Source organism: Rhodotorula toruloides (genome assembly GCF_000320785.1).
Source record: "Rhodotorula toruloides NP11 unplaced genomic scaffold Scaffold11, whole genome shotgun sequence".
In the NCBI taxonomy this organism is placed as follows: Eukaryota; Fungi; Basidiomycota; class Microbotryomycetes; order Sporidiobolales; family Sporidiobolaceae; genus Rhodotorula; species Rhodotorula toruloides.
Window position 1 is genome coordinate 485,086 of NW_015622971.1, and position 21,916 is coordinate 507,001.

Genomic DNA, 21,916 nt, shown 5'->3' on the forward strand with positions numbered 1-21,916 from the left:
CGCTTGCTCAGAGGAGCTCAGGCTCTCACGGAGAATGGTGAGTGGACGCTTCCTGTACTGTCTGCCCAGCCGCCAGCCCTCCCAACCGCGTCTTCGCCGTTCATCAATGCCCATCTCCCCCCGGCCATTTTCCTTTCCAACGCTCTTGCACGGCGACGACGCGGTCCGGGCGGACAAAGCTGGCTTGAATGGACCGACATTGACTTTGTACTGTCCCACAGGCGCGAACAGAGACCGCCGTCGACAAGGTGTCCATCCTCGGCTCGTTCGTCCTCTCGTGCCCTCGACCCTTCCGATAGCTCCGCAACTCACGCTATTCGTTCCCTTCGCAGCGAGTCCATCCACTGCGGCTTCCACCTCATCCCCTACATCGTCGAGACCGTCCTCTCTACTCTTCAATCGTCGACCTACGTCCTCTTCACCGATACCCACCTCGCTCCCCTCTACCTTTCGTCTTTCTCGTCCGCTTTCGAGGAGGCCATCGACAAGCTCCAGATTGAGACCCGCCCGCGCTTCATCACCCACGTCATCGCACCCGGCGAGCAGAGCAAGAGCCGCGAGACCAAGGCGGAGCTCGAGGACTTTCTTCTCTCGCACCGATGCACGCGCGACACGGTCGTCCTTGCGCTGGGAGGAGGCGTCGTCGGCGACTTGATTGGCTTTGTCGCCGCGACCTTCATGCGCGGCGTCCGCTACTGCCAGATCCCGACCACGCTTCTCGCCATGGTTGATTCGTCTGTCGGCGGAAAGGTGCGTTCCCTCTGAGCGGCGTGCGAGAGCTCATCTGACTCTTCACCCTGCAGACCGCCATCGACACTCCCCTCGGCAAGAACCTGATCGGCGCCTTCCACCAGCCTTCCTACATCTTCATCGACGCCAGCTTCCTCGAGTCGCTTCCCCGCCGCGAGTTCGTCAACGGTATGGCCGAGGTCATCAAGACTGCTGCGATCTGGGACGAAACCGAGTTCGCCAAGCTCGAGTCTGGTGTTGCCGACATCCACGCCGCTGTCTCTGGCTCGTCCACCCGCGATACCTTTGCCGGCCGCACCCTCGAGACCCGCTCGGCAGCCCAGTCGCTCCTCCTCTCCGTCATCCGCGCCTCTATCGCGACCAAGGCCCACATCGTCACCGTCGACGAGAAGGAGACCGGCCTGCGCAACCTCGTCAACTTTGGCCACACCATCGGCCACGCCATTGAGGCGGTCGTGACGCCCGACGTCTTGCACGGCGAGTGCGTCGCCGTCGGCATGGTCCTCGAGGCTGAAGTTGCAAGGAGTATGGGCGCACTCGGCAACGCCGCTGTGGGCCGTCTCTCGCGCTGCCTCAAGGCTCACGGACTCCCGACCAGCATGGACGACCCGCTCATCCGCAAGTCGGCCAAGGCGGCTCGCCTCAATGTCGAGACCCTCCTCGACATTATGCGCGTCGACAAGAAGAACTCGGGCAACGTCAAGAAGGTCGTCATTCTCTCGAGAATCGGCAAGACGCTCGAAGAGCGTGCGACCGGAGTCAAAGACGAGGTCATCGCTCGTGTCCTCGCGCCCGCCGTCCGCGTCTACCCCGGCCCGCCTACGAAGCAGACCTTCGAGCTCGCGACGCCCGGTTCCAAGTCGATCTCGAACCGCGCACTCGTGCTCGCTGCTCTGGGCAACGGCACCTGCAAGCTTGGCAATTTGCTCCACTCGGACGACACGCAGGTCATGATGGCCGCACTGAACGAGATGAAGGGCGCCGAGTTCGCTTGGGAGGACAACGGCGAGCTTCTCGTCGTCAAGGGCAACGGCGGCAAGCTCTCGCCTCCAAAAGATTCAAAGGAGCTCTACCTCGGCAACGCCGGTACCGCAGCTCGCTTCCTCACGACCGTCTGCGCCCTCGTCCAGCCCGAAGGCGACCTCCAGCACACCGTCATCACCGGCAATGCCCGCATGAAGCAGCGACCGATCGGTCCGCTCGTCGATGCGCTTACTGCGAACGGCACCGGCGTCGAGTACGTCGAGAGCCAGGGCGCGCTCCCGCTCAAGATTGCCGCGACCAAGGCGGGTTTCCGTGGCGCGAAGATCCAGCTCGCGGCATCCGTCTCGTCGCAATACGTCTCGTCGATCCTCCTCTGCGCGCCGTACGCCCGCGAGGAAGTCGTCCTCGAGCTCACCGGCGGCGTGGTCATCTCGCAGCCGTACATCGACATGACGATTGCCATGATGGCTTCGTTCGGCATCCGTGTCGAGCGTCTCAAAGGCGAGGACGGCAAACTCCTCGACACGTACCGCATCCCCCGCGGCACCTACGTCAACCCGCCGACGTACAACATCGAGTCGGACGCTTCCTCGGCGACCTACCCCCTCGCCATGGCTGCCATCACCGGCACGACCTGCACGATCCACAACATCGGCTCGGCATCACTCCAGGGCGATGCCCGCTTCGCCAAGGACGTCCTCGAGCCGATGGGCTGCAAGGTTGTTCAGACAGAGACCGAGACGACCGTTACCGGCCCGCCCGTTGGCCAGCTTCGCGCGCTCGGCTTCGTCGACATGGAGCCGATGACGGACGCTTTCCTTACAGCCTCGGCACTCGCTGCCGTCGCTTCGCTTCCTCCCCTCGAAGGACGCCTGCAAGACGCCGACCAGCCGCTCAACTCGACTCGCATCGGCGGCATTGCCAACCAGCGCGTCAAGGAGTGCAACCGCATCGACGCTATGCGGACCCAGCTCGCCAAGTTTGGCGTGCAGACGAACGAGCTCGAGGACGGCATCGAGGTCTTCGGCATCAAGCCTCAACAGCTTCGCGCCGGCGCCTCCGTTCACTGCTTCGACGACCACCGTGTCGCCATGGCCTTCTCGGTTCTCGCTGCCTGCCCTGGCGCACACGGTGCAGTCCTCGAGGAGAAGCGCTGCGTCGAGAAGACCTGGCCGTCGTGGTGGGACGACCTTTCTCGCAAGATCGGCATCGAGGTTGTCGGCGTCGAGCTCGACGACTCACCTGTCGCTTCGACCTCGGCTGCCATCCCGCGCCACTCGACCGACGCCAGCATCTTCGTCCTCGGCATGCGCGGCGCCGGCAAGACGCACATCAGCCGCATCGGCGCTGCAGCGCTCGGCTGGCCCGTCCTCGACGCCGACGAGATGTTCATCACCGAGTACGGCCAGTCGGCGAAGGACTTCGTCAACTCGCGCGGCGGCGATTGGAGCGAGTTCCGCGTCGCCGAGACCCATATCCTGAAGAAGATTATCCGCGAGTACTCGAAGGGTCACGTCATCTCGCTCGGCGGAGGCGTCGTCGAGACGGAGGAGAATCGCAGCCTCCTTCGTGCGTACGGTCACGGCGGCGGACCGATTGTCCACATCATCCGCGACATCGACGACATCGTTGGCTACCTGAACTCGGAGCCGTCCCGCCCGTCTCTTGGCGAGGATCTGCACGTTATCTACGCACGACGTCGGCCCTGGTTCCACGAGCTCAGCAATTTCGAGTTCACCAACCTCATATCGGGCAAGCCGAAGGCGCACAAGCAGGGCATCAAGCCCACCGCGAACGGCTTCGTCGTCTCGCACACCTCGACCAAGGGCGCGGAGGACGAGGTCGCACGCTTCTTCCGCTTCATGACCGGCCAGAACACGAATCACGTTACTCTCGCCGGCGCCCGACCGACCTACTTCCTGTGCCTCACCCTGCCCTCGTACACCGCTCCTCATCCCGCTCTCGAGCAGTTCGACGAGCTCATTGCCGGCGTCGATGCCCTCGAGCTACGCGTTGACCTCCTTTCGGCCGACGGCAAGACGCCCACGAAGCCGCAGGTCCCGGACTACGACTATGTCGCCGTCCAGCTTGCCGCTCTCCGTCAGCGCTCGACTCTCCCGATCATCTTCACCGTCCGGACGGTCTCGCAGGGTGGCATGTGCCCCGACGAGGCGCAGGACGAGATCTTCAAGCTCATGGAGCTTGGCGTCAAGTCGGGCTGCGAGTACGTCGACCTCGAGGTGCGCTGGCCGGAGAAGCGCATGCGCGAGTTTGTCGGCATCAAGCAGTCGACCAAGATCATCGCATCGTGGCACGACTGGTCGGGCAACTTGCACTGGGAGAGCGAGGAAGCGGCGCAGCGCTACAAGGCGGCGAACGAGGTCGGCGACATTATCAAGATCGTCGCCAAGGCCAACTCGCTCCTCGACAACCTGACGATGCTCCGCTTCCGCGAGATGTTCAAGGACGGCAAGCCCCTCATGACGATGAACATCGGTGATGAGGGACGCCTTTCTCGCATTCTCAACCCCGTCTTCGGACCCGTCTCGCACCCTGCCATCACCGCCTCGGCACCTGGCCAGCTCTCCTTTGCTCAGATTCAAACCGGCTTGCACCTCATCGGCCACCTCCCGGCGCGCAACTTCTACCTCTTCGGCTCGCCCATCCAGCACTCGAAGAGCCCGCTCATCCACAACACCGCCTTCAAGGTCCTCGGCCTCCCGCACCACTACGGGCTGATCGAGTCGGAGCAAATCAATGACGACATCAAGCGGGCGATTCGCGCGCCCGAATTCGGCGGAGCATCGGTCACGAGTGCGTGTCGATTTGCCCTCTCCCGCGACTGTTCTCGGCTGACTGTTCCCACCCCACAGTCCCACTCAAGCTCGACATCATGCCACTCCTCGACGAGGTCTCAGAGCACGCGCGCTTGATCGGCGCCGTCAACACGATCATTCCGGTCGAGGAGCACGGCGCGCGGCGTTTGATCGGTGACAACACCGACTGGCTCGGCTTGCTCGAGCTCATCGAGAAGAACCTCTCATCAGACAACGAGCGCACGGACGATTCGACGTCGCTCGTCCTCGGTGCCGGCGGAACATGCCGCGCGGCGGTCTACGCTCTGCACAAGGCGGGTTTCAAGACGATCTACCTCTTCAACCGAACTCGCCCGAACGCCGACAAGATCGTCGAGTCGTTCCCCAAGGAGTACAACATCGTCCCGCTCACCTCGCTCGACTCGTTCCCCGGCGAGCACCCTCTCGCAGTCATCTCGACCATCCCTGCTCAGGGCACTGCGACCAAGTACGCGCCCAATCCCGACGCAGGCGTTCCCGTCCCCGATTCAGTCCTCGCGCGGGAACACGGCGGCGTCTTGATCGATGTCGCGTACAAGCCTAAGATCACGCCTCTCATCGACCTCGCCGACCGCACGCCCGGCTGGACTGGTGTCCCCGGCATCCAGATGCTCCTCGAGCAAGGCTTCTGGCAGTCCGCCATGTACGTACCCTCCTGCCTCTTTCGCAACTTCCCGAGGCTGACCTCGATCCCTTTTACAGGTGGACTGGTCGCCGCCCGCCCAAGGAGATCATCCGCCGCGCTGTCCTCACTGAGTACGACCGCGACAACTAGGCCCGAAAACCTGCAAACCGCAGGAATTGCAGCATAGACCTTGCAATCCCGTTCCTTCCCCTGCGTCTTGCCTCTCGACTGCCTTCGTTTCTCGCTCCGCTTCCGCGCTGGTCCTTGTTCCGTCTCACCTAGCTTGTCTGAGCGTTTCGAAAGCCCAGCTACTTCGCCCTGGCCGTTTCCTCGCCGTCCTCGAGAGGCCAGCACCGCCCCTCCTCCCTTTCACCTTGCTCTCGCCTGCTCAACATGTCGCCGACGAGCCTGGCGAACAGGGCGACGCTGAGAGACCGCAACGCACGGCTCCGTCGTGTCCCGCTGCACCGGCGCTTTGCGGCGACTGTCGCCCGTCTCCCTCGTCGCGCCCGGGGAATCCTCGCCCTCGCCCTTCTCCTGCTCGTCTGGCGGTTCCATGCAGCGCATGCGGCGCATTCTACCACACACTCGCAGTCTTCAGACCTCCGCAAACCACGAACGAGCGCCAAATCGGTCCTGTTCGTCCCCACTCAGCCTCGACACCCCTCTGCTCGGCTTCACTTCGCCAATGGCGCCGTTCAAGACGTCTTTGCGCGGACGCTGTTGGAGAACGACTCGGTCATCGAGCCTTACGAGGACGTTTGGGAGGCAAGCGAGGTCGTGCGGGTGGAGCTGCCAGGCGGTGGAGTGTTACGGACGCAGGATGAAGCGGGCAAAACGGGTTTGCTGGAGGTGGGAGACGACGGAAAATGCCTCGGACCGTCATGCAGGGAGGCTCGGGGGATCAGGCTGGAGTTAGACGTCGCGGTAGGCTTGCGGGCGCTTCGAGATTCAGGTGCGTCCTTCCCTCGCTTACGCTTACTCGACTCGCTGACCATTTTTGCGCAGACCCCTCACAACCTGCGATCCTGATGTTTCCCTCGGACTTGCCAATCGGCCCAGCAGACGTCACCCTGGTCACCCAGTTCTCCGTCTCTCGCCTCTCCCGCTTTGAGCGGATGCTGCAAACCTGGGACGGTCCCATGTCAGCAGCGGTCTACCTGGTAGACGAGGAAGACATCCAGACACTCGATTCGCACCTATCTTCGCCAACCTTGTCGCCCAGATGGCAGCGAGTCGCGCTCACCATCGTCAAGCCCGACTACTCGATCACCGAAGATGCGCTGCTCTCACGGCTGCGTTACCCTATCAACCGACTACGCAACCTCGCCCTCTCGCTCGCCCCTTCGCCGTACACCCTGGTTGTCGACGTCGACTTCGTCCCCTCGCCAAATATGCACTCGATCCTCTCCTCCCGCGCCATCCCGCTCATCAACCGCCCATCTGTGCGCAAGTCGCGCTCGCCGACTCTGCGGAGAACAGCCATTGTCATCCCGACTTTTGTTCTCGCGTCCTCGTTCGCTGGCACTTTCCCGACCACGATCGAAGAGCTCGAATCGCTCTACACGTCTGTGCCGCAATTCGCGAGCCTGACCGACGCGAACGCCGGACACGGACCGACCTCGCCCTCTCGCCTCTTCAGCTCGCCGGCGCAATCCTCCAGTCTATCCGCCATCGACCCAGCCTGGTCGTATGAAGTCTGCTACGAGCCGCAGTGGGAGCCTTACTATCTCCTTCACCGCGCTTCTCACCCTCTCTACGACGAGCGGTTCACCGATCAGGGCGGCGATAAGCAGTCGCACACGCTGCTGCTCAATGCGCTCGGCTACGAGTTCCGCATATTGCGGGACGTATGGGTCATCCACCCTCCGAAGACGGATCGCAAGGAGGAAGAGTGGCCCGCGGCAAGGCTCGTACAGCGTGCAGGAAAGGCGGACGGTAGTGCGGCAGACGTGAAGGGCGCCGAGGAAGCAGGCGAAGATGCGGACGACCACTTCAACCTTGTCGCGCAGCGCGACGAAACCCGCTTCCGCTACTTCCAGGACTTCCTGCCGGAGATGGAGAACGCATGGGGCGGGAACGTGCGGTATCCGCGAGGATGTGCGGCGAGAGTGATGGCAGGTCGATGGAGCTTTGGCAAGGCGAGAGCAGGAACGGTATTTGGCTTGTAGCAGGACTGCAAGCAACACACGCATTGTCTATTGCGACCTCTCTCATTTGCAAGGGCATGCTGCAATGGCATTACGAGAGACCCTCTCTAAGTCCTACGTCCACCCTTGCTCGAGGTCTGCCGCCATACTTGCCAGCAAATCCTCGTCATCCGGGTCGATGCTCGAGCTCGCAACGCTCGCCGCTACGCTCACCGCATCGCCGTTCCCTTCCGCCGCACTCGTCCGCCCGCTCGCGCTCTTGACCGACCCGTTCGACTGCGACTCGCTCGATCCGTCCTCCGCCGCCTTTTCTGCCGAGCGCTCAAGAGCCGCTGCACTGACCGACCGCTTCAACCCACTCTTGCGAGACCGCGCCGTCTTGACGCGCTTCTGCAGAGGGGATTCCGTATCTGGCGCGGCTGAAGTCGCATCGCTAGGTGTAATCGTCATCCTCGCTCGCTTACGAGGTGGTCGCGGCGCAGTCGGCGCTGATGAGCCGGCGTCGCTTTCGCCATCGGTCGTGTCGCCTCCATTGACCACAGACGCCGTGTCCTCGTCGTCCGTCTCGAGCAGCAAGTCGTCCACCTCCTTCATCGCGTCGCCCCAGTCGAGGTCTGCCAGGTCCAGCTCGCCGTCGGGTATCGTGACCGGCGTCTCAGCGCCGTCCGCCTCGGCGTCTAATCGGATTGCGTCGACGTCCTCGTCGTCCTCGCCGCCGCTCAGCTCGGGCCGTATAGGCGATCCAGGCGTGCTCGAGGTCGCGGGGATGTTCAGCACGTATGCGTCTTCCGGCACTCGTGTCCAACGGGCGACGGACTCGAGCAGCCATTCGGGGTAGACGATCTTGATCCGAGGATTCCGCTGCGCCGAATGGACTTTGGCGGTTCCCCAACCATTCGCGACGAGGTGTGTGGTGGAGGTGGAGAGTTCGGCGGAACAGCGGGCGCCGAAAGTGTGCGCAAGCTTCCAGTACTCCGAGTCTTCCGGACGAGAGCCGAGCGCGACGAGGCCGGAGAAGACGAGGTGGGTGTTGCGGAGGGTCTGTGCCTTCATGGCGGGGATGATGTCCTGAACAAACGGCGAAGCCAGCATCAGTACCCGGAGGAGACGGAAGGCAGAAGCAGCACGCACGGCGACGTCCGCTGCGCCCTTCGCATCATGCTGCTCGTAGAACCGTTCCCGCACGTTCGAAAGGATCTGTGGGTGACTAAGATGTCAGCAAAGTCGTCGGGAAGCGAAAGAAGTGAGCGCAGTCGCACCTCGAAGACCCTATCCAGCTCGCGGTCGTCATCCTTCAAGACCGCCTCCTCCTCGTAGTCCTCCTCCGTCTCAACGCTCTCTCCCGCCGTGTCTCCCTCCGCTCCCTTCGCCCCCTCGTGCCCGCCTTCACCAGCCGCATGGTGGTGCTGGTGCAGATGCGCCTCATGCTGCTCCTTCTGCCTCTTTTCCAGCGGCCTCGCCTCGATAACTTCGTGAATAGCCTCCATCGCTACCGTGCTCGCCTCGTCCATCGCAGGCGAGACTTCCTCGTCTGGAGAGGAGGAGACGAGCAGGTCGGAGACGGTCGTAGGTTCGGAGAGAAGAGCATCCGGCACGTGATGGGGGTTCTCGTCGGGCGAAGAAGGCGGAGGGGTTGTTGTGGGAGTGGTAGAGTGAGGAGAGTCTTCGGCACTGGCGGATGAAACGGCAGTGGCGGAGGTCGAGGCGGCGGGAGAAGCTGGAGATGCATCCGCTGAGGGGCTCGCGGCTGTACCTTCGGACTCGGGTGCCGCTTGAGCGTCCTGCGGCTTCGGCGGAGGATGCAGCTCCTTCTTCTTCGGCAGAAAGGCGGCGTTGATGTCGCCGATCCCGACGAAGAACTCGTCTGCGCGTGTGACCGAAGTCAGCGCGAGCCTTCAGACCCCCACACACTCCTAACGCACATGGGATGACTTTGACGAGGTGAGGGCTGCCGTCCCAGACGTCTGCTCGGTCGTCGATGATGACGACCATATTGGTGTCGCAAGGAAACAGCCGCTGCAAGCTCTTGCGAGTCATGCCTGCAGATGGTCAATCAGCGAAATCGTCTCGAGAAAGGCTGCGATGACCTGACGCACTGCCGCTCTCGTCTCGACTCAGGATCCGCCCTCCGAAGAGTCCGCCGTCCGGGTCGATCACCTTACACACCTCGCTTGCGTACGCACGCGTTCCCATCGTGTAGACGTGCATCTCGTACATGTCAGCGACGCGCTTGAGGAAATCGGGCAAGCCGGGCCTGCGCGGCGAGAGGCGTTGTGAGGGAAGGTTCGCGAGAGGAGGAGAAGCGGAACGCACCGCATCTTGATGTAGTACCAGCACCCGCCGTCGTCCTCGTCTTCCTCCTCCTCGGACGACTCATCATCCGCTTCCTCGCCCTTGGACGGATCAACCTGCTTGATCCGAATCTTGCGGTACTTCTTCGGCTTGTTCCTCGTCGCCGGACTCTCGTCGGCCAACTTGAACCGCTTGACCCCCTCGAGCGCCTTGTAGTTCGGGTTCTTCGGGTCTTGTAGCCACTCGCCCACGGTAGGATCAACAGTGGCATGGACGATCGTCTGGTCCAGGTCGACGATGAGCGAGAGCTTCTTGGCGTCTAGCAGGCGTGCCGTCGTAGCCTTCTCGAGCCTGTGTGCTTCCTGCAGACGCGAAATGATCATTAGAGGCGAGTTTGAGAGGGGAAATAGCTAAGACGCACCTCGAGCGAGACGGTGAGACCGCCAATGTCGTGCGCCATGCTGATCGTAGCTCGCGAGGTGTCCGAAAAGCCGGTGTAGTCGACGCTGCAAGCGATCGTGTCAGCATTGCCAGCGGAAAGGGTTGAGGAATCTGAACGCACGCCGTGAGGTCCTTCCCGCACAAGGCGCACAAGCCATTCAACTGGACATCATGCGTGCACGGCTCCTTGACCTGTACGACTGACCGGCTGCGAGAAGGACGGGAAGAGCGCGTTAACATGCGTACGGAGACGGTGTAAGGGGGGGGGATGAGAGGCATGGGAAGCACGACGTCCCTCAAGGCGAAGGCTGAGCTCAGGCGAACGTACCTCGCATCTCGCACCACATCGCCTTCCTTGATTGCCCAGCTAACAACCTCGCCCTCTACAGGACTCTCCCACTCGCGCACCTGTCTGTCGCGGTTGCCGTGCTCGTCGGGCTTCGCCGGGATAACTGAGTATGTGAGGAGCCGCCTGGTCTTCTGTACGGTCGAGCCGACGGGTGCATGTATGCGCTGGATGGTGATGGGGAACGGGAGGGCGCGAGGAAGCGAGAGAGAGGTTGCGGGGAGGTCCATGTCGCCGCGCAACGAGGCGCTTCGTGAGCGCGGCTTGGGGTGTGCGGCACTGCTAGCTAGCTGCGAATCGAGTCTGGCAGTCCAGCGGATGAGTCTGCGAGGTCGTGTGTTGTTGGCTGATGAAGAGATGATGAGGAGAAGGTCTCCTCAGTCCCACTTGCTCGAAGGAGGTCAAACGACTTGCCAGAGTGCCAGTTGACCCTGTAAGAGCCTTGCACACCGCCCAAGAACAAGCGAAACCTCTCCCGACGCTCTCCCACTCGACTCTCCCTTCCTCATCGCTCTCTCGCCCCGCACGACTCGAACCATGTCCTCACGACTTTTGGCGCCCCTGATTGCGGTCGGTCTCGGCGTCGGAACAGGCTACTACGTCTTTCGTGAGTTCGGACCGCTGGACGAGCTTAACTCACTGAAGCTGACCCCGTCGTCCTGCAGAACCTCTCCTCGTCTCGTACAAAGAGTGAGTCTTTCCGCTCGTCGCCGACTCTGCATGTGACACCTGGAGTTTGCAACTTGGTCTATGCATGCGCGAACATAGATTCACGCTGACGATCTCGTCGACAGGTCCACCCAAGGCTCCTTCCGACCTGAGGACGACCACCACGCCGCGCCTGCTCCTCCACTGCCCTACACATCTCTTCAACCCGGCAAGACGGCAGACGGACAGGATCTGTTGCCACCGCCAGCGCAAGAGTTGCCTGTCGAGCCGAAGCGGGAGGTATGAGGTGGAATTCCTAGCTGAGCAGCTTGTATCGTGAGTCTAGCGCTCTCATCCTTGAGTTCGTTCGTTCACGGGGCGATGCATCGCTGACAGCGCACCTCGCAGAAACACCCTTGTACCGATCCGCCATGCATCTCACCGCATCTCGCAACTTGCGTCCGTTCGTCTTCTCTCGCACGCACTGCCTTCGTGCGTCCATGCTTTGCGCAGCTCTTGCGCATCTGAGTACGACCGCGTCAACAGCCAGCGTCCTCCTCCGCCCTTGTTCGCCACGCTCGAGCCGCCCGGGCGGACCTCCTGTCCTCGCCTTGTTCCTCCGCTGGAAGCTTGGCCTCGCCCTTGTTCCATCGGCCAGCGCTGGCCTTTGGCAGACCTTCACTCTGCGCTCTTCTTCTCGAACTTCCTCCCGATTGTCTTTCGCTAGGCCAGGCGCTTATCCTTCTGTCGCCGGACGACACGCATCCTTCTTCTTCTCCGCAACCAATATGCATCTCTACATCCTCATCTTCGTCGCCTGCGCTGGCGCAGTAGCGGCCCTCAAATCCTCTCCCCTCGACATTCGCCCGCAGGTCCTGCCGGCAGGATCTTCGGCACTCGCTGTTGTCCCTGCCCCTCTCCCCGACACATCTCACCGGCTCGCTCGACGCTCCGCAAGATGCCATCGCCTTTCCCGCACGTCGCGTACCGCCTCGCATACCACAACCTCCGCCTCGTCTTCATCCACTTCCGCCGTCGCCTCGACAATCTCGGCAAAAGGGTCCGGTCTCTTCGGCGTTAGCGACGATAAGTGCGGTGCGAGTGGAGCGACGGAAGAGTCGTCAGCCTCAGGCGGTCCGAACGGGAGCGAGGATTGGTTGAACTGCGGTATCTCGAAGGAATCGCCTGACTCGGGCTGGGTAAGCTCGCGCTCTCCATCGCGGTCACCAAGGATGGCTGTCTGAACGCTCGTAATTGATAGTCTTGGCGCTCCTTGCAGACCCCGCCCACCATCTCCCTCTCCTCCATCCGCACCATCTCGCTCTCCACCGCCCTTTCGATGCCAAACTCAGTCTACTCAGCCTGCAAGCCCTACGTCTCGCTCTTTGAAGAGTACGGCGACAAGTATGGGTTGCCACCGATTCTGTTGGCGGCCTTTGCGATGCAGGAGAGTGAGTCGAGTCGTGTTTCTTCCTCACCTCGAGTAGGACGAGGTACTGATCGAGACTTTCGTAGGCTCGTGTGATCCGAAGGTCATGGGCGACAACGGCGGGGCGTGAGTCTCGCTCGTGCTCCTTCTTCCATTTCCAAGGCTCTGCCTTCTGACCATGGCTTCTCTCCATTTGGCGCAGGTACGGCCTCATGCAGATCACTGAAGGTGCGCAAAATTTGTACGAGTCGCCTCGTTGCATTACTCAAGCATTACTGATCTGCAAACGTTGCCGTTCAGACAAGTGCGGCGACGCCCCGGACGGCGGCTGCGCAGATCCCGACTACAAGTGAGTTGTGACGTGCTCGAGTCAGTATCGAGTGCAAGGCTGACAAGCCCTTGTCGCAGCGTCAAGACCGCGGCCGCTTACTTCGCTCAAGTCTTGAAGGAACACAACGGCAGCTTGCTGCTTGCGCTCGGGACATACAACGGGGTGCGCCACCCTCCCCTTGCTCTACCTTGCGTCACTGACATGGTATGAGCTAGTGGTACGCCGGCTTGACGTACAACAAGGCGAACGCGATCCGCAGCGAATGCTGCCAATGCGTCAACGTCCGTCCTTTCTCCCTCTTTCCCTCCCTCTGACCGCTCAAGCTGAGCATCCCGCTCGCGCCGCAGAACCTCGACTACCACCAACAGATGCTCAATGTGCTTCGTCTCCCGTCGCTTCAACCTTGACCTTCCTGACCTCCCTTTCCTGTCACTTCGTACGCAGGGCTGGCTCCTCGGCATCGATGGCTCGACGTTGGGAACGATTCGGAACGCGGTGTGCTCGTAGAGGCGGAAGGCGGACAGACACTGCGATACAGACACTTTCGCGCTCTCTCCCCTCGTCTGCGCAGCGGTCTCCTCAGTCGTGTGAGAGTGTCGCGAAGGGTGACTGAGGAAAGCACTGATTGCACTGACCGACGAATGTCTGTGGACAAAATGGAGAGGAGAAGAACCAAAGCGAAGCGAAACAACTTGTATCTGAGGAAGGGGAATCTATATGTGCGCAACAGGCGAGTATGTACAGGCGGTATAGTATCGAGGTGAACCAGCACCGTTATCTCAGTATCCCTCGGCAGTCCTCTTGACCTTGACGTCCCTCCTCTCTCCCTCGCTCGCCATCTCCGTCTGCCTGCCGACCTCCCCATCCTCTAGCGGCGCGTTCTCCTTCAACTCCTTGACGTCCGCGGCGGTTCCGTTCCTTGACGGGCGAGGCGAGTGCGCGGGCGGCTGGGGCGAGTGCGAACGGCGGCGTTCTTCGGGGTAGCGCGGACGAGTGCGCTCGATGTCTTCGAGGAAGGAGTGGAAGCACAGCTCGACGGCGTCAATGTGCCTATGCGCATGCGAGCGTCAGTCAGACGTCTGTTGGCGGGCGGAGGAAGCGAGACGGACCAGAAGAAGTCGCAGTGCTCGCCGTCGTCCATCTTTTGCACCCGGATGACCTGCACGTCCGTCTCCTGCTTCTCGAGGCGTTCGAGCAGCGGCTCGGTGAGCACGAGATAGTCCTTTCCGCCGCTGCAGGGGAGGTTGAATCAGCGGATGCGGCTTCGAAAGCCGGAAAGCGAGACGGACTGGTGGATCGCGAGAGGCGGGAAGCGCTTGTCGAACCACTTGTCGGCGTTCGTGTCGAGGATGCAACCGCGAGTCCTGCGAGACGGGAGTGCCTCTGTCAGTCAATTCTTTACGTCGCGGAAGGCGAGCGTCCAACGACTCTGATCCGAAGCCTCGACTCACGAGAAACCCTGCCGGCGTCGACAAACTAGTCAGCTAATCAGCGGGACGTGAGGTGACGAGACGAGCGACGCACATTGTAGCCAGTCCACCAGAAGACGGAAGCGGACGAGACAGGCGACGGCATGAAGCAGAACTTTTTGGCTTTGCGGTCGAGGAGCTGTGCGAACGCCGAAAACACCAGTCAGCACCCGCTCAACAGCTTCAAGCGGCGCAAAGAGGGAGAACAGGCTACGCACCCAATTGGCGTCGGTCCAGTTGAAGAGGAAGGCGAACATCTGGTATCCGAGCAGGCCGAAGATGCGCGACGGGACCCAGTTGTACGAGATGCGCATGAGCGGGATGAAGTCGAGGACGCCTGCGGTCCGTCAAGTGCAAGCATCAGCGCGTCGCTCCCGACTGAGGAGGAGAAACGGAGAGAGCAATGTCGGGACGCACCAAACCACCTCCTCCAAGTCTTCCACTTCATGCTCTTAATAGCCGAGAACGGGAAGCCGGTTGTGAGCGGCCCAGCGTAGACGGCAGGCGCGAGTGCGATGAAGAGCGAGAGTTTCTCGCCGAGTTCGGGGACCATGCCTTGCGCGAGTGCGCAGAACATGGTCGCGTTGCCTTGCGAGTGGCCGATGAAGGCAATCTGTGCGACGCAGCTCCAGCAGAATTAGCTTGAGCTCGAGCAAAAGACTCGGGAACGAAGCTCGAGGAGCGAGGCCGCACCTTGTCGTATCCCGTGTCCCGTCTAACGTGGTCGACCATAGCCGGCAAGTCGTACAGCGCGAGCTCCTTGATATTGTAGTCTGTGCATCAACCACCCAAAAAACCCTCATCAGCATCTCGCGACAGGCGCGAGCGGAAACGAAAGGAACGCTCGACGCACCCCAGAAGCGCGGATCGCGGCGCTTCAACCACGAGTGGCCCATCTCGAATACTCCGCGCGCGTTGCCAAGGTAGACTTGGTAGTCGCTGCGACGGAGAGCGGTCGAAACGTTAGATGAGGAGCGGGAGAGCGGGGCGGAGCTGGACGCACCCATGTTCGGCGAGCCAGAAAGCGAGGGAGCGTTCTTCCGAGGTGATGCTGCGAGCGACGGCTCGTCAGCTGGACTAACGACACAAAATGGAAACATCGCACGCACAAGCTGCCGCACGACTGGAACAACCCGTGCTGGATCAACACAGGGAACCCCTTCCTGCCATCCGAGTGGACCTTCTCCTTCTTCTTCAGACACACGACCTTGAACATCTTGAGCAGATACCCATCCTTCGTCTCGACCGTCTGCTCAACCACATCGAACCCGCACCTCAGGGCATAATACCGGATATCCTTCGTGACCTTCTCCTGCTTCCTCTCGGCCTGCGCCTCGTCCGTGTCCCACTCGCGCCGCGTCCGATCCGCGTGTTGGCCCTTGAGCGTGCGGACGATCGCAGCGAGGAAACGACTCGCGAGGGCCCAGATAATGATGAAGACGAGGAAGGCGGTCGATGCGGTGTTGGAGAGGAGCTGGAGGAAGAAGAGCTTGACGCGGCTTTTGAGAGTCGGGGGAGCGAGAGGGCCTGCGCGTGCGGTAGAGGGGAAGGTGCCGAATGAGCCGAAGGCGGAGTGGGAGAGTGTGAAGGCGCGAGGACGGGGGCGAGAGGGAGTCGAGTCGGTGATGATCGGCAGGCCGTTATCGTCGCATCGTTCGTCGCCGTCAGGATACTCGCCGGAAGGAGAGGCGATGTGCGGGAGGAGGAAGTTCTGCTCTTCGTCGGCGCAGCCGTTCGGGAGCGTCACGCCGGGGGTCGAGGCCGAGGCAATGGAGACGGCCGGTGAGGGAAGAGGAGAGTTGGGGCGCGAAAGCGGCGAAGGCCGAGGGAGCGGAATGACCAGCTCGTCGACCGGACCTGCAGGAAGGAAAGGGTGAGCGAACACTACGAACGCGATTCAGACGGTCTCGCGCACCTGAGAGGTAGTCCCTCGGTCCCAGTTGCTTCTTTCCTGGCACGCCGAGGTGCAAGTCGGCCCTGACCTTGTCCTGGATCGTATCGCCCGAGTAACCCTTGTCAACCTCGTGCCTCTGCCTCCTCGCCCTGTTCCCGCTCGCGCCCGACGCGCTGCTCCTGCTGCTCGGACTCCCAAGACCGTCGGACGACCCGCGAGTGCCGTTGCTCGAGGGTGTGGACAGGTCGGCGACTTCGATTCCGGGTGTTGGGACGTCGAGGTCGAGGGCGACGAGGTTCGTCAATCCGAGGGAGGACGGCGCCTGGCTTGTAAAGGCCTGTAGGTTATGCGGCGAGCCTCCTCGCGCCAGGAGCGAGTCTGCAGGTGGCCGGAGAGCGCTCGAGAGTGCCGCTGCCGGACTTCCAGCAGACGGCGACGGGCGCCTGCGCTTGTCGATGCCGTGCGGGTCGTCAAGGGTGTGCGCGGTGAGGACCTGTGTCGATGTCTGCAGCTGCGTCGGTCCTGGCGGGCGATGAGCGGGTGCCATGTTTGTCCGACGACGAGAGTCTATGCGGGCGAGGGAGCGACGAGTCGCGGGTTGCGGCTGCTTCACGTGAGCGAGTCTGGCTGTTGTCCGAGTCGAGTCGAGCTGTTCCTCCAGATCAGCACCAGCTCGAAGAGAGTAGTCGTTCGATGTTGGCGGACTTGGAGAACTGCGGACAATTCAAACGAGTGACGCTTTGCATTCGATTTCGACGTGAATTCACTCCGAACACAATCTGCAACCCGTTTGTATTCAGCCAATACAAACTCTATTCGCGACATTACAACCGACGAGCACGGCCTGTCCCCCGCCGTGAGCATCGCACTACTTGCACAGCTCACTCTCGCCATGGCTGCTGACCCTGCGCTCAAAGTCGACACCGCGCCTCCTGCTGCTGATCACGCGAACGAGGCGGCTCCCGCGGTGAAGAAATCAAAGGGGAAGGGGAAGGCCAAGGACGGGTTGAAGAAGCGCAAGGCCAGCGACGCCGACGACGCTGCTCCTCCTGCCGCTTCGAGTGCCGCTCAGGACGCTACTTCCGAGGCGAATGGCGCGGCGCACGAAGCAAAGGAAGCGGAGGACGGCGAGGCTGCAGGCGACGACGACGACGAGCGACCGCTCTCCCGCAAGGAGCGGCGGCAAGCGAAGAAGCGCAAACTTACAGCCGACGCAGCAGGCGACGACGAGCTTCCTCCCCCCTCAAAACCCGCCAAATCGTCGACCTCGACTTCCGCCTCCCAACCCGCTTCTGCGACGACTTCAATCGGCTCGACCCTCGTCGGCAACACGCCGTCTCGTTCGGCGCATGGTGTGTGGGTGGGCAATCTCAACTTTGCGACGCACCCGAGGGAACTGTTGCAGTGGTTCAAGGAGCGCGGGTTGGAGGAGGTTACGAGGATCAACATGCCCGGCGGGAAGCGCCAGCACGAGAACAACCGTGGGTGCGTTCAGAGGCCTTTCCTACACTGTTTGTCGTCGTGACGGCGAGTCGTCGCTGTTACGGTGCTGACATAAGATGTCGCGTTCTGCTTGCGCACAGGTTCGCCTACCTCGACTTCCCCTCCGCAACGGACGTGACCATCGCTGTGGGCCTCTCCGAGCAACACCTCGACGGTCGGAAACTCCTCATCAAGTCCTCGACAGACTACACCGGCCGACCCGCGCCCTCCGCATCCACTTCCACCGCCGCTCCCGGCGCTGGCGCAGGGACAGTCAAAGAAGTCCTCTCTACGCTCGACTCTTCCGCTCTCGAGCGTCCGCACCCCTCTGCCCCAACAGCAGCAACGACAGGCGAAGCCCCCGCGAAGCTGAACCGCACCGCACGCAAGATCCTTTCGCGTCAGAAGAACCCCGCCGGTCCGACTTTGTTCTTGGGAAACTTGGGGTTCGAGACGACTGTTGAGGATATCAGGGATATGTTTGATCGGAATCAGAGGAGGGGGAGGGAGTGGGCTAAGGGAGGGGTGGAGGAGGATGAGGAGGAGGGAGGGGAGAGGGAGGGCGAAGGTGAGGAAGGGGAGAAGAAGGATGAGGAGGAGGCGAGCGAGGGTGGAGAGGGCGAGGACAGGCCGAAGAGCGACAAGAAGCGCGAGCAGAAGAAGAAGCGCGAGAAGGGTGCGCCGCTCGACCTTGCCAAGGCCAAGGACGCAGGGATCCGCAAAGTCCGGCTCGGGACGTTCGAGGACTCGGGCAAGTGCAAGGGGTGCGCTTCATTCCTTCCCTGTACTCGCCGTCGTTCTCAGTGCCTCACTAACTCGCTTTACGGCTCGCAGCTGGGCCTTCGTCGATTTCCACCTCCCCGCCCAAGCGACCCGCGCCCTCCTCAACCTCCACAACCACCAACTCAACGGTCGCAAACTCAATGTCGAGTACGCCTCGGCCGAAGCGGTTCGGCGAGGTGCGGTCGGGACGAAGAGCGGCGGCGGCGGCGGAGGAGGAGGGAGGGGCAATGCGGGCCCGAGGCGGAGAGGGCCGCGCGAGGAGGGCGAGGAAGGAGAAGCGGAGGACGAAGAGCGAGGTGCGGGTGGGAAGAAGAGGCGCGAGAGGGAGTGGGACGACAGGGATGTCAAGGCGCTTGCGGGGCAGGCTGGCGGCGAGTCGGGCTACGGTGGGCCACCTCCGCGCGCGCAGCGTGGACCCCGACCGCAGCGGGACGATGCGAGGAAGGGCGGACGGGAAGACGGAGGAGGTGCGAAGAGGCCCAAGCCGGGCGCGGCGCTGGCCATGGCCCAGCGTGCGAGCGAGGGGATCGTCCAGAGTACGGGCAAGAAGATCACCTTCGACTAAGTCGGCGTCACTCTTTGCGCAACTCGCATCGTTTCTCTCAGACAACCACGTTCGCGAACGTGTGGACGAGAGTCTATTTAGCAGGAAGCGAACGCGAATCTACGTAGCGTGAGGATAAACGACGAGGAACGAACAAAAGCGAAGGACTACTCGTGTCTTTATACGGTTGGACAACTACCCTCCGACACCCGCCCATCACAGCTTGGCCTTGTCGGCGCTGGGCACCGCTCCGCCCTTCTCCATCATCTCGCGCACCTCGTTGCACGCCTGCTCAAGGTAATGCCTGAACGCATGGACATTGTTGTGCTTGCCGCGGTTCATCGACGTGATGGTGAAGCGCAACGTCCGGTTGTTGACGGCGTAGGCGAGCCCGTACCCCTCATCGACGACTTCGCCGTAGCCCCAGCCTGCGAAGTATTCGGACGAGAGCTGGGAGGTCGAGAGGATCCAGTTGCCCGACTGAGCGAAGGTCGGGTCTTGGTAGAGCGCTGGCAACTCTTCGTCTTCCCTGAGGACCTTCTTGAGGCCTGCCAAGCGACACGCAAGTCAGCATCGAATTCAGTGATGGGAGCTGTGGGGATCGAACGCACCGAAGAGGTGGCGGTCGACGCCGCGTCCGTCGGCAGCCTCGCCAGCGAGCTTGATGTGCTTGGCAGCGGCCTTGCGGAACAACTCGACGCACTCGGTGCTCTGCGCGCACTCATACCTGTCAGCAACCTCTCGACTGACTCGAAGGAGGCCCGCGGGCGACTCACGCTGCGCTTCGGGTCCTCCATGGCCTTGTACCACTCGAGCGCCTCCGGACTCGTCGAGCGGATGACCTCCGTCCTTCCAAGCTTATACTTCCTCGTCTGAGCCGATTCGTACGTAGGCGCAACCTTGCCCTCCATCTTGTAGTACGCGAGGCCCATGACGAGCTGGGCGTACGAGTCGGGCGAAGTCTTGTACTGCTTGATCTGGTCCTTCCCGTACCCTGCGTATTCGAGAACCGCCAGGTCGTGCTTCGCCATGGTCGACTCGTGCGCCGCGATGGAGGAGGAGATGGCGGATTTGACCGAGTCGGGGAGGTTGAATGCCAGAGGGGTGATTTTGGGAAGCGCGGAAGCGGCGCGAGGGGTGGACGAGCCGAGGTCGATCTTGCCGTGGTCGAGGGAGCGGAGGAGCCAGTCGTTCAGGCGGGAAGTGGGCGTGCCGTCCATGCATGAGTGCTCGCCGTTGAAGCCCGACTTGCCGTTCTCGAAGACGACGACTGTGCAGACCACGCATCAGCCACCGTTCCTCGTGAGAGGGAAAGAGAACGCAACGCACGCTGGTGCTTGTCGAACCACCGGTCCTTCCCATCCCCAACCCAAAGTCCCCAGCTATGTTCCTCCCTCGTATAAGGGCTGTTCGAATCCAGCGAGACGATGATGATAGCCGACTCAATCCGCTCGAGGAGCTTCTCGTTCGTCGCGTCGTGCTGGATCAGGTTCGTACGCGCTTGATCCCAGGTGTCGCGGTCGGCGGCGGTGAGGGCGCCGACGGGGTGAGGGTCGGCTTCGGAGCCGGCGGTATCGACGACTTGCTTGAAGAGACTGCGCTCAATCAATATCGTCAGCTCGAAGCCTCGTCACACCAGTGAGGCGGTACGAACTCACACCTCCAACTCCTTCTCGCTCAACCACTCGCCCTTCTCATCCACGACCGGGACCTCGTAAAACTTGTTCTTCCTGACGACGACAATATGGTTGTGTGTCTCGGGATCGTAGATCTTGGCCGTGTCGGAGGGAGACGTGGGGAGACGAGTCGCGTTGAAGAGGTATTTGTAGGAGGACATGCAGAGGGGGGTCTTGCGCGCCATCTCCGGCTCGAGTTGTTGGCTGTCGAGGTTACAGAAGTCAGTGAGGGAAACGCGAAACGAGAAAGGACACGACGCACGTGATGCAGAGACGTCGGAAGTAGAGGAGGGCGCGGAGGAGGCCTGCTGCTCGTGCGGGACCGGTCCGTCGGGAGCGGTCATCCTTGTGGGCGTAGTAGTAGTTGACGCTGCACTCGTCGACGCCCGTCAGCTCGCCGGGAGACAGGGAGGGAAAGCCTCGGACAAGGGAAGGTGAACGCACCCGGGGACGACGGGTCCGCGCCATCCGAAGTAGGCCGTCTCGTTCCACCACTCGGACAACCAGCTGTCCTTCTCCTGTGCGCGCTTCTGCAAGCGCTGCTGGAGCTCGTTGACGAGCGGGCTCTTGACAAAGTCCTTGACGGCCTGCTCCGACTTTGCCCAGCTCTCGAGCGGCTCGGACGACGCGGCTGGCTCCTGCGCGGTGTGGTAGGGCCTGATGGAAGCGAGGTAGCGGTCTGCGGTCTCTTCGAGTGTCGGGACGGGCAGGGAGGGCAGCGTGCGCTCGAAGCGGTCTGCGAGCAGGAGCGGGGTCATCAGTGGGGGGTCCCGCGTTGGCTCACCGCGCGTCCCGGCGAGGTGGTGAGGGCGCTGAGAGCGAGTGTGAGAGTGTACTGACACATTGGGCCAACAGATGTGTCCTCCTGGGGCTGCTGGTGCTTGACCGAGCGGGTCGACGACATTTGGCGGGCGACGAGGGCGTGCGAGGTGGATGGGGCGGGTGAGCGAGTGCGGGTTGGGTGTGCGAGGTTGAGTGCTCGAGTTCTGCGGGCTGCGTGCATCTGTGTCTCGCGCGAGAGCAAGAAAGCAAGAGAGAGCGAGAGAGACGGAGCAAGTCGACCCGGCCCGCTGCTCGTTGCCGACCGCCGACTTCCGGGCGCACTCATCGATGCCACCACTCGCTCTCTGACACCCTGGACACTCTCACAGTCACATGGGGGCCACACCAACAGCGATGCAGCCGACCCCGCGAAACCCCGACCTTGACCACGCAAC

At 62.1% G+C, this 21,916-nt stretch overlaps 8 protein-coding genes across 8 annotated transcripts; 5 read left to right on the forward strand and 3 right to left on the reverse strand.

Annotated features, from left to right (window-relative positions):
• Window positions 1-34: 34 nt before the first annotated feature.
• RHTO_01057 (pentafunctional AROM polypeptide) lies at window positions 35-5,364 on the forward strand (the record flags this gene model as incomplete). Its single annotated transcript, XM_016414741.1, has 6 exons — window positions 35-37; window positions 222-265; window positions 333-750; window positions 804-4,548; window positions 4,608-5,232; window positions 5,292-5,364. The coding sequence occupies 6 exons, from the start codon at window positions 35-37 to the stop codon at window positions 5,362-5,364; spliced, it is 4,908 nt and encodes a 1,635-aa protein (XP_016273422.1).
• A 243-nt stretch (window positions 5,365-5,607) lies between these two features.
• On the forward strand, window positions 5,608-7,385 carry RHTO_01058 (beta-1,3-N-acetylglucosaminyltransferase, glycosyltransferase family 49 protein; the record flags this gene model as incomplete). The annotated part of the gene is made up of 2 exons (XM_016414742.1): window positions 5,608-6,169; window positions 6,223-7,385. The coding sequence occupies 2 exons, from the start codon at window positions 5,608-5,610 to the stop codon at window positions 7,383-7,385; spliced, it is 1,725 nt and encodes a 574-aa protein (XP_016273423.1).
• Window positions 7,386-7,478: 93 nt separating this feature from the next.
• Window positions 7,479-10,673, reverse strand: RHTO_01059 (RNA Polymerase II CTD phosphatase Fcp1; the record flags this gene model as incomplete). The annotated part of the gene is made up of 9 exons (XM_016414743.1): window positions 7,479-8,432; window positions 8,496-8,561; window positions 8,624-9,228; window positions 9,287-9,403; window positions 9,461-9,618; window positions 9,678-10,018; window positions 10,078-10,162; window positions 10,219-10,305; window positions 10,426-10,673. The coding sequence occupies 9 exons, from the start codon at window positions 10,671-10,673 to the stop codon at window positions 7,479-7,481; spliced, it is 2,661 nt and encodes an 886-aa protein (XP_016273424.1).
• Window positions 10,674-10,980: 307 nt separating this feature from the next.
• On the forward strand, window positions 10,981-11,397 carry RHTO_01060 (uncharacterized protein; the record flags this gene model as incomplete). The annotated part of the gene is made up of 3 exons (XM_016414744.1): window positions 10,981-11,050; window positions 11,109-11,133; window positions 11,238-11,397. 3 exons carry the CDS (start codon window positions 10,981-10,983, stop codon window positions 11,395-11,397), a joined length of 255 nt encoding a protein of 84 aa, XP_016273425.1.
• Window positions 11,398-11,879: 482 nt separating this feature from the next.
• Window positions 11,880-13,358, forward strand: RHTO_01061 (glycoside hydrolase family 23 protein; the record flags this gene model as incomplete). Its single annotated transcript, XM_016414745.1, has 8 exons — window positions 11,880-12,290; window positions 12,371-12,542; window positions 12,607-12,646; window positions 12,723-12,869; window positions 12,929-13,013; window positions 13,067-13,132; window positions 13,199-13,228; window positions 13,296-13,358. 8 exons carry the CDS (start codon window positions 11,880-11,882, stop codon window positions 13,356-13,358), a joined length of 1,014 nt encoding a protein of 337 aa, XP_016273426.1.
• A 272-nt stretch (window positions 13,359-13,630) lies between these two features.
• Window positions 13,631-16,761, reverse strand: RHTO_01062 (ab-hydrolase associated lipase; the record flags this gene model as incomplete). Its single annotated transcript, XM_016414746.1, has 12 exons — window positions 13,631-13,901; window positions 13,961-14,083; window positions 14,141-14,215; window positions 14,303-14,310; window positions 14,376-14,459; window positions 14,539-14,657; window positions 14,738-14,933; window positions 15,014-15,093; window positions 15,174-15,259; window positions 15,324-15,371; window positions 15,430-16,177; window positions 16,236-16,761. The coding sequence occupies 12 exons, from the start codon at window positions 16,759-16,761 to the stop codon at window positions 13,631-13,633; spliced, it is 2,364 nt and encodes a 787-aa protein (XP_016273427.1).
• A 345-nt stretch (window positions 16,762-17,106) lies between these two features.
• Window positions 17,107-19,044, forward strand: RHTO_01063 (RNA-binding protein Rnp24; the record flags this gene model as incomplete). The annotated part of the gene is made up of 3 exons (XM_016414747.1): window positions 17,107-17,699; window positions 17,798-18,460; window positions 18,531-19,044. The coding sequence occupies 3 exons, from the start codon at window positions 17,107-17,109 to the stop codon at window positions 19,042-19,044; spliced, it is 1,770 nt and encodes a 589-aa protein (XP_016273428.1).
• Window positions 19,045-19,239: 195 nt separating this feature from the next.
• RHTO_01064 (carnitine O-acetyltransferase) lies at window positions 19,240-21,702 on the reverse strand (the record flags this gene model as incomplete). Its single annotated transcript, XM_016414748.1, has 8 exons — window positions 19,240-19,571; window positions 19,635-19,734; window positions 19,800-20,293; window positions 20,353-20,618; window positions 20,682-20,903; window positions 20,962-21,069; window positions 21,144-21,435; window positions 21,540-21,702. The coding sequence occupies 8 exons, from the start codon at window positions 21,700-21,702 to the stop codon at window positions 19,240-19,242; spliced, it is 1,977 nt and encodes a 658-aa protein (XP_016273429.1).
• Between the last annotated feature and the right edge of the window lie 214 nt (window positions 21,703-21,916).